This window comes from Haliotis cracherodii, unplaced genomic scaffold (assembly GCF_022045235.1).
Source record: "Haliotis cracherodii isolate W230 unplaced genomic scaffold, xgHalCrac1.p SCAF_3, whole genome shotgun sequence".
Classification (NCBI taxonomy): domain Eukaryota; kingdom Metazoa; phylum Mollusca; class Gastropoda; order Lepetellida; family Haliotidae; genus Haliotis; species Haliotis cracherodii.
Genome location: NW_027266286.1, coordinates 32,172,479 through 32,182,773, shown reverse-complemented (window position 1 = coordinate 32,182,773; position 10,295 = coordinate 32,172,479). Strand labels below are relative to the sequence as shown.

General features: G+C 38.7%; 1 protein-coding gene across 1 annotated transcript; it reads left to right on the top strand.

Moving 5' to 3' along the window:
- Positions 1-14: 14 nt before the first annotated feature.
- On the top strand, positions 15-10,260 carry LOC139474700 (uncharacterized). Its single transcript, XM_071257801.1, has 4 exons — positions 15-121; positions 4,168-4,925; positions 5,863-6,010; positions 9,405-10,260. The coding sequence occupies exons 1-4, from the start codon at positions 72-74 to the stop codon at positions 9,562-9,564; spliced, it is 1,116 nt and encodes a 371-aa protein (XP_071113902.1). The 5' UTR covers positions 15-71; the 3' UTR covers positions 9,565-10,260.
- Positions 10,261-10,295: the final 35 nt, after the last annotated feature.

Below are 10,295 nucleotides of genomic sequence, written 5' to 3'. Positions count from 1 at the left end.
ACATCCGTAAACAATGTCGGCGTCTCTGTTCTGTAAGTGTGACAGCTAGGCCTAAGGAAACCTCAGTGACAATGAACCCCGACCCTGATTTCGTTCTCCGTGGGAAATCCCCTTCGTACTGGTATGTTTCTTTCCTAGTCAGCTTGCATGCGAATATTTGCAGTTTCTGGACTGAATGACTGCTTCGATGAAACGGCGGGCGGTCACAACAAAACAAGTGTGAACACGACTTAGTCACAGTTCTACAGCACAAAGTTCACGAAAGAAATGGAAAAAAATAATAGTTGTTATCTATTTTTATGACACAATTTGGGAAATTCATGACAAACACATTATAAGATAAAATATCTACACTGAAATTAAAACGTTTTATAAACTTATTATCAGAGACCATATAATAGAGGGACGATCCTCCCCAACAGTTTATCATAAACCATCAGCGCTACGGTCTGGCATGTAACTGATACATCCCGACACCCTGCTGTTAACCTCTCTGTACCGCTGCAGATGCGCAGTAGATGCGCAGACATTCACGACTGACCATTCTGGTAACCACGTAAACAATATTATATAATATCCGGGGTAAGAGTTAATTCCCTTAGCCGAGATTTCTCCGAATACGACCAGCGACAATCCAATAAAAGGACGTCTTTTAGCGGATTACAAAGATTTTTTTATGATATCTCTCATTAGCACATGTCATTTGGCTGCAAATTATTTGCTGAACATGTGTGTCTTTCGGAACATCTATTTCAATTTACATTCGCCACAGCCATGGACGACTTCATTAACTTGGACGATTTCGTCTTGGACCTAGATATGCCACTTGAAGAATTCCCTCTCTTCGATCAGGGGTTGGTTTCGGATGACTCTTGGTCTAAATAGAATGACAGTGATGTTACTGCTACCAAGCCGTTGGTAATACCTCCCAAAAAGTTTCACTCAAAGAAAAAGATAGGAAATGAAAATATGACGTCTGTCCACAAGCGTAAGTTTTCGAGGGCGTGTGACGAAAAAGCCGCTCCGATATCAAAAGTATTTTATAATGTATTCTATTTGTTTTAAAAATCAGTTAATATATCTCATTTTATGCTGCAATTGTTAACTATTATAAATAAACAAATATACCAAATCTACTACGAACGCCACAGAAAACTACGATCAGGTAAATTGCACAGGAACTCAGGAAGTGTAAATAAAACTCATCCAGAAGCAAGGAAGACACTTGTAACATATCACCATATTCCCGATGTTCACAAAATATATCTCCAGATTGACTTTATATCTTATAATAAGTCCAGACTAGATTTACTTGCAAAAATGCATGATCATCGACTGGTGTAAATGCTTTACTATTCGCCAGAAAGAAAATGACGCCATATTAATGTTTTTATTTCATGTAAATTCGCTACTATTTTATAATGCTAATAGTTCCAGTGAATTAGAAATACACATTAAACTATGAGCGTTGTTAAATGAATTTTCGATGTGTCCTACAATGGGGTTCGAAAGAATCAAATGTTATTGGTTAATGCCAGTTTGGGGCTAGCAGTGATAATGGGGTTTGCCGGAGCGAGGTAAGTTTTTTTTCAAAGGGAGGCTACTATTAAATTCCAAAGCAAAGAGGACGATTGTAATTTTACAATCGTTATTCGATATTACCCGATTAGATTGATATTTCAACATACAAATAATTAGATATTTCAGGTATAACAATATATCTTCAACGAGCATGGTACTAGATATGTACTAGTGTATCGTAAACTGTAGTAACGTTTGTTGTTTTCCAAATTCTTTCATCATAGTTTTCTATATCTGATCAATGAAAAACAAACTTTAAACTCTAACCTGGAACGAAGCATGCAACTATTACTATTAAAACAAAACAAAACATCACAAACTCTGACATGTGTTTTTCACAGAAAAGGACAATAGACCATCTATATATTTTACTGAATGACACCTTCGACCTTGTTGTCTGGAACTTCTCTCCCGACGACTGCCGATATAATCCTTCTTCTTTCTTGGCATTTACAAAGCAAATGATAATTTTATTATACAAATATTTCATGTAACGGATTTTTGTTTTTGTATGATGTTTTCATTGTTGTGTAAATACACAAAGTAAGTAGTACTTTCATCATATTTACATTATTATGATTGGGTTTAGGACAATATCATTTTGCTCATAATCAATAATTACACGGCATAAAATAAATAATTGATTAAATGGAGTCATGATTTATACAGACAAAATCTACAGAAGATAACAAATATGTAGTATTGTAGTAGGTAGTATATGCACGATATGTGATAGAAGCCTAACTGAAACAAAGTTAAACTTACGAAGAAATGGCGAAAGCAATGGTAAAAAAATACGCGTTTTACAAAAACAATTCTTATATCATACAATATAAGTGACTTTGTAGAATGTTTCAAAGGATATTTGCGGATGATGATCACAGACAAAATGCATGTTATGTGGTCTGCTATATGGTAATTTAACTTAAAATATGTGACGTAAAATATGGCCTTGCGCCAAAAATCATACCAAAATACCAACTGCCGATCGTACCTAAATAACGTTGGTACCAAGCCAAAGGGGAAATGAATGTAAAACTGTTAAATTCAGGACCGATAATAGGAACACATTCATCTGAAAGCATGCGAAAATTAAGAGTTATGGTGTAATTATTTCGGGAAAATTCAGATTTAGTCCCATTTCTGGAGTCAAAATCTGAAATTTCGCATCCGCCCTAAATTTGTTAATGGCACTAAGCCAATTTTTAACATATCTCCTTTTTATACACCTAGGTAACCAAGGACTTTCATTGCGAATTAGAGGCCGTTATTGAAAATCAAAATCTGCACTTTTGCAGATTTTACATATGCGCCATTTTGTTCTCTCGGACAAAGACAAAGCGTGATCACAGCCATCAAATACAGTGACAACGACATGCTTTAGGCCACCAACAAATCTCAGTTGTAATGTTAACAATGTTAAGAAATACATGAGTGTAATTATGTATTGTCAAATATATCTTTTGCATGGGAAAAAAGGCAACAACGATGACTACAGTGAACGCGTTTCTGCTCGCTTCCGGACAGGCTGCGCAGTACAAGCCGTAGCACTGATGGTTTCGCGCATAGGCTAGAGGGCCGTCCCTCTATTATATGGTCTCTGTTATTATGAAAGACATCAGAACAAATAATATCCCAATACTGTTTTTAGTCTTATACTATAGCCTGCAACCTCAGGGTATCGCAGTACTTGTCATGTACGCTAAATGGAACAAAATGCACTCACCAACCTTTATGATTATTCATGTTCTCTATATCAGATATCATTTATTTTATCAAATAATGCATATTTTACTGATAAAAGTTCACTATTTACATCAGTAGTAAAACCTGGGCCTCGCGCTCTGTTTGACAAGGGAGAGAACTCCATTGTATCGCGGTACAGAGAAAAGTTGTGTATGGAGGTCCGAATTGGACAAAAAGAGGACATAATTCTACCAACCAATGGTATGATCCTGCCAGACATCAGTGATTTGTCCAGACAAGTGCAAAGACAGCACAAGTAAAATTCTAAATGTGTTATCAGTAATAGGTATTCAATGCATATTTACCGAAAATTAAGACAAACATATTTTTACAAGTCAACAACAAAATATCAGAAATGATATTCTAAGATTCTTTATAAAAAAATTGGATGACAATAATTTGTCACAAAATGGAAAAGTGTTTAACGTCAACAATAAATATATATAAAGCACTTCTAGTATGCCCAAAGTATGTATTTATCTTTTGGCTACTAGTGAAGAACGTATTTCTAAGTTTGGCATTATGGCCCTTATGATCTCCCAATAGATTCTTGGCACAGAGCGGGAAAAAATGTGCGGACTACGTAACTTCCGTTTCCTTAATAGTCGCCATGAATATGCAGATGATCTAGTTCAGGTCGATAGAGAATGTTTACTTGGGGAACTGCTTTCATATTGCTCACTGAGGCATAAATGTATCATATAATAATATTCACTAACCATGCTAACTTTTCATTAAACATATGGAACATTGTGTTAGATATAGAGAAATATTTAACGTCTAATGTTGTGTCTGACACTTAATTGTCAGAACAAGTATAACTATGGATTATGTTTTCAGGTCCAAACCTGGATATCTTAGCAACAGTCAACTAACCACCACAACAAGCGGAGTGGGGAGGTATTCTCCAGAGTGTTACCATGACAATTATGACAACCAGAAATTGTCCCAGTCATTAAGAAGCATGAGTCATAATCTAAACAGAGTAAGCAGTAATTTAAAACAAACCCTACTTGGAAAAGATTCAGAAGCAACTAACTTATCTCAATCTAAGGATTTCCACAGCAGTTTACATACAAGTGCTACAGAGGCTGAACTGGCTCGATTAATGCATCACAACTTAGATTTGGAAGATTCCTATGCTGGTAGGCCACGGTCAAGAGAGGAATCTCAGTGGTACACAAGCCCAGTCCACATGTCTCAGACGTACCTCCGGCCATCTCGGTCCACTTCGCCTATACATAACACAACTGGTACCCTTGGAGCATTACTGGATGAAGAAATAACTTCAGACAAGCAGGTATATAGAGAAATTGCCTATAAAGCACAAGCCAATGAAGGTGGTCTTGCAGCCACATATTTTCCAGTTACTCTCGGTGCAGGTTATTACATGCAAGCAGCAGACAGGCAGACTGGGCCTCCCCTGTCATCCACCAAACTTGTCAAGACTAGTCCATCAAAGTCACGGTCAAACACTGGAATATTGAAGAAATCTAAGCGTGCAAAATCTGCAGCCAGAGCGGATGAGCTTCTCGGTAACAGTGAATACAAGAGACATGATAACATGCACTTCCTGGTGAATGAGGCCCCAACTATTGGTAAGCTGGAGTTTAGGGTCAGCAAGTTATGGAAATGCAGGATATAGTTAAATATCATTCAAGAGTTTTGTAAGTTCTTTAAATGTTGTCTACATGAAGGACACTAAAGAATGCTCTACATGCACAGTTTTTTATATTTTCATTTCTCATGTTCATGAACTATGATTCAAGAATTGGCTTCAATAATGTCTGTGGTTATGAAGATATAAACATAAAAAAATGATGTGCATGCTGCCTTGAATCTGCATAGTATTGAACCTTGAATAACACACAAGGATAAGACTAGATATGCTGTTGTGTTAGATCCTTGTTAGATCCATTACCTTTGTTCAAACAGTTATTCTTGTAGATGACAGTGATAGAAAATTCTTCTTTTTAAGTGTGCACTTCAGGCACCAGGAACATATTAACCATGATGAATATAGCCATGGCATTATCACTCTAATACAAGGAACCCTGGATTATGTGATTAATATAAAGAGGGAGATTGTACGGATGTCAACTAATTCTGATGAGGAACACAGCGTTTCGGAGTACCGTATGTACTTACTCCTTCAGGTGAATGAATGCAAGGATGCAGAGGGCATATATGTACCTGTAAGAAAATAAAGGCAGTAAGATAACAACTTGGTGGAAGCCAACAGTTAATTAGCGCGGATTGGTGATCGATTAACAATGGACAAATGGGAGCCAGGAGTTAAATTAGCCCTGATTCAGTGATTGGTTATGAGCAATGGACAAATGGAAGCCAACTGGATTAATTAGCTTTGATAGTAGCATAAGGTGACAGATAGATGGTGACACAGATTAATAAATCAATCAGTCCCAAGCACGTTGTGTTCCTCATAATAAAAAGTTGACATCCATAAATTCTCTTTTTTATGTGTATCACTTCTAAAAGACATTTGAAGACTTATTATGTTCAATGTTGATTCAGCGTCAGCAGTGAAGTTGATAACAGTGACGCCCTATCAGACTGAGCTGGCTCGACTGCGGATGGAGAGACTGAGGATGGAGGAGGACAGGTTGCTGGAGCTGAAGAGACAGGAGGAGTTGGAGAGAATACGAGGGCCCAAGCAGAAATGGTAAGGTATCTTTTGGTACTATGTGAGATTGGACATGCAAAGCGAATAATTTTTTTAGGTCTGTGTTATTGCATATTCAGATAAAGAAATAATTTGGTTACATTTTTTGTTTTTCATTTAGCGATAATAAAGGTCGGGAATCAGTCAAGGGCTAATAGAGTTGTGATGCCAGTACACTGGGTAGTCCCTGCATGCTTGCTTCAGTGACTTTGTCCAAGCAAGCACAAATCAGAGTTCTGTAGTTGGAATTGAAAATCAACATTGTCAAGAGGCTTAGAACTGTGTCTGGCAGTTTCATAACATGTAGAAAAATATTTCTGATTAAAAGTCATATCCCTGTTAGTATTGTCTGAAATGCCAGTAATATATGTGTTAAAGAAGGGTAATAAATGCCTGGGGTTTTTTTCCAATGTCAGTAAACAACAATACGATTACTGTTAATCTGATGTCTACATATGGTACCAATAAATTTTAAATTGGGGAATGCAGATGTTTTATTTTGTGGTTGAATTGTTTTCATAACTGACAGATGTTGAAGCGGTGTTGATGTTGGTGGTGTCTTACTGATGTGAGGGTTGGGTGTGTGTTGTGTCTTACTGATGTGTATGGTGTTTTACTGATGTGAGGGTTGGGTGTGTGTTGTGTCTTACTGATGTGTATGGTGTTTTACTGATGTGAGGGTTGGGTGTGTGTTGTGTCTTACTGATTTGTATGGTGTTTTACTTATGTGAGAGTTGGGTGTGAGTGTGGTGTCTTACTGATGTGTATAGTGTTTTACTGATGTGAGGGTTGTGTGTGTGTGTTGTCTTACTGATGTGTATGGTGTTTTTCTGATGTGAGGGTTGTGTGTGTGTGTGTGGTGTCTTACTGATGTGTATGGTGTTTTACTGATGTGAGGGTTGGGTGTGTGTGTGGTGTCTTACTGATGTGTATGGTGTTTTACTGATGTGAGGGTTGGGTGTGTGTGTGTGTGTGTGGTGTCTTACTGATATGTATAGTGTTTTACTGATGTGAGGGTTGCCCCCAAACAGTTTGTGGGTTGAGCTTTGATCCCAATCCCGCAAACTTATATCGCATTTCCTCCCAGGAGAAAAGGAATGTTTCACAGGCTGCAATATAATCTATTGATCAGAACGATCTTGACGTTTTGTTAATGTTTATGTTGGTAATTAATCCACTAAACAACATTCAGAGAGTCTGGAATCTGCCATGAATATCATATGGATTAAGTATCTCCCAATTAAACTTTGTTAATAGGATTCATCTAGCATCTTTATCCACAAGTATTTCATTTCCCATGGTGACTTTTAGACCACTTGGAATAGATAGAACACTTCACATGGACCTTGCTTACACTGCACTGTTTTCAATCTGGCAGAGGTCCTTGAGCGTAGAACATCTATATGAAATCATTTTTAATTATACAAATATCATATATATGTGTTGTAATACATTTATATCATTGAAAATATAAATGACTAAATGACAGAACAAGGATTTTTTAGGGATTGCTCATTGTGTAATCATTGTGATTGGTTGTTGGTTTCAAACTCATGTCTGAATAAGATATGACATTAATTATATTTTCCCTTGTCCTCAATGTTACAAGTCCTAACTGAATTTTACCAGTCTCAGAGTTGAAGATTTTTCTTAATTTAGAACCCTGATGAGCAAGAAACGTCTCTGATGAGAGAGGTAAAGATTGTGCTGTCAGTCATGCAGCTGTGGTGAAAAAAGGGTCAAAACAACATTTTTGATATATATTTGACATGATGTAAAACTAAAACTTTGTAAAAGCTATGTCCAGTTGATTGGTGCGAGATGTTGTAGGTGGGGGATGTTGGTGGAGATCGATGTAGGTTGGGATGTTGGTGGAGTTTGATGTTGATGGTGGATGTTGGTGGAGATCGATGTAGGTTGGGATGTTGGTGGAGATCGATGATGATTGGGGGATGTTGGTGGAGATCGATGTAGGTTGGGATGTTGGTGGAGATCGATGATGATTGGGGGATGTTGGTGGAGATTGATGTAGATGGGGGATGTTGATGGGGGATGTTAGTGGGGAATGTTGGTGGAGATCGATGTAGGTTGGGGATGTTAGTGGAGATCGATGTTGATGGGGGATGTTGGTGGAGATCGATGTAGGTTGGGGATGTTGGTGGAGATCGATGTTGATGGGGGATGTTGGTGGAGATCGATGTTGATGGGGGATGTTAGTGGAGATCAATGTAGGTTGGGGATGTTGGTGAAGATCGATTTTGATGGGGGATGTTGGTGGAGATCGATGTTGATGGGGGGTGTTGATGGAATCCGTCGATGGGGGATGTTGGTGGAGATCGATGTAGATGGGGGATGTTGATGGGGAATGTTGGTGGAGATCGATGTAGGTTGGGGATGTTAGTGGAGATCGATGTTGATTGGGGATGTTGGTGGAGATCGATGTAGGTTGGGGATGTTGGTTGAGATCGATGTTGATGGGGGGATGTTGGTTGAGATCGATGTTGATGGGGGATGTTAGTGGAGATCGATGTAGGTTGGGGATGTTGGTGAAGATCGATTTTGATGGGGGATGTTGGTGGAGATCGATGTTGATGGGGGATGTTGATGGGGGATGTTGGTGGAGATCAATGTTGATGGGGAATGTTGATGGAGATCGATGTCGATTAGGGATGTTGATGGGGGATGTTGGTGGAGATCGATGTTGATGGTGGATGTCGGTGGAGATCGATGTAGGTTGGGATGTTGATGGGGGATGTTGGTGGAGATTGATGTTGATTGGGGATGTTGATTGGGGATGTTGATGGGGGATGTTGGTGAAGATCGATGTAGGTTGGGGATGTTAGTGGAGATCGATGTAGATGGGGGATGTTGGTGGAGATCGATGTTGATGGGGGATGTTAGTGGAGATCGATGTTGATGGTGGATGTTGGTGGAGATTGATGTAGGTTGGGGATGTTGGTGGAGATCGATGTTGACGTGGGATGTTGGTGAAGATCAATTTTGATGGGGATGTTGGTGGAGATCAATGTTGATGGGGGATGTTAATTGGGGATGTTGGTGGAGATCGATGTAGGTTGGGGATGTTGGTGAAGATCGATGTTGATGGGGGATGTTGATTGGGGGTGTTGATGGAATCCGTCGATGGGGGATGGTATCAATGTCAATGACTGAATTTTTCATTCATCACTGATGTATTACCATTGGGAGAGGATATTAGCAATGCACTGTTGGAAGCTAATGGGGATGCTTGGTTCCTTGAGGTTTGTTACAGTAGTATTATAACCTGTGGACCCCTAAGTCTTGGAGTTGAACAGGGCTAGATTAAGAGCCTTGGCTTTCCTGCTTCATTTTCTAACAACATTGTTTAATTAACTTTTCCACGCTTGTTTCCTAGGTACGAGATGAAGACCCCAGAGTTCCACTACGAGGCTCACAAGAATAATCAGCTGATCAGGTCACGTGACAAATGGCAGGATCTGCTGACATATCGGGAAGAGCTGAGTCATGCCTCAGATGACTTTCACCGTTCCTGGGATTCACCACTCACAGCTTGAAACTTTACAACCTTCTTGCATACAGTTGACCCATGCAGCATACAGTTGACCCGTGTAGCATACAGTTGACTGTTGCAGCATGCAGTTGCCCCATGCAGCATACAGTTGACCCTTGCAGCATACAGTTGACCCATGCAGCATACAGTTGACCCTTGCAGCATACAGTTGACCCATGCAGCATACAGTTGACCCTTGCAGCATACAGTTAACCCTTTCTGCATACAGTTGACCCTTGCAGCATGCATTTGACCCTTGCAGCATACAGTTGACCCTTGCAGCATACAGTTGACCCATGCAGCATGCAGTTTACCCTTGCAGCATACAGTTGATGCCAGTTGATAATAATATTGATCATCATCTCAAATGAATTTTGTGGAAGTACCTGAATTTAGAGAATTTGATTTAAAAACATGGCTTATGGAAGAAAAAATAGGAAGTTTTTATTGGTCTTATTATTTCAGCATTTAATTTATTGTTTATCTAATTTATTAAAGTTTTTATTTTCTCCCGTAGAGGAGCGTGTAGAATGTAGTGTTATTTGTTTCACTTCATGTACAAGAGCTACATATAATTGAATAATTGAATTGCATTATTGGCAAATAGTATCACAATGTATAAATCATTTTTATATATAATTGAAAAATACAAAGGAATTAAATATGTAACTAGCAAACTGAAGTTTCATTTATGCCTTTGAATGACGTTACAGTTGACTATAGTGTTAGCAGAAT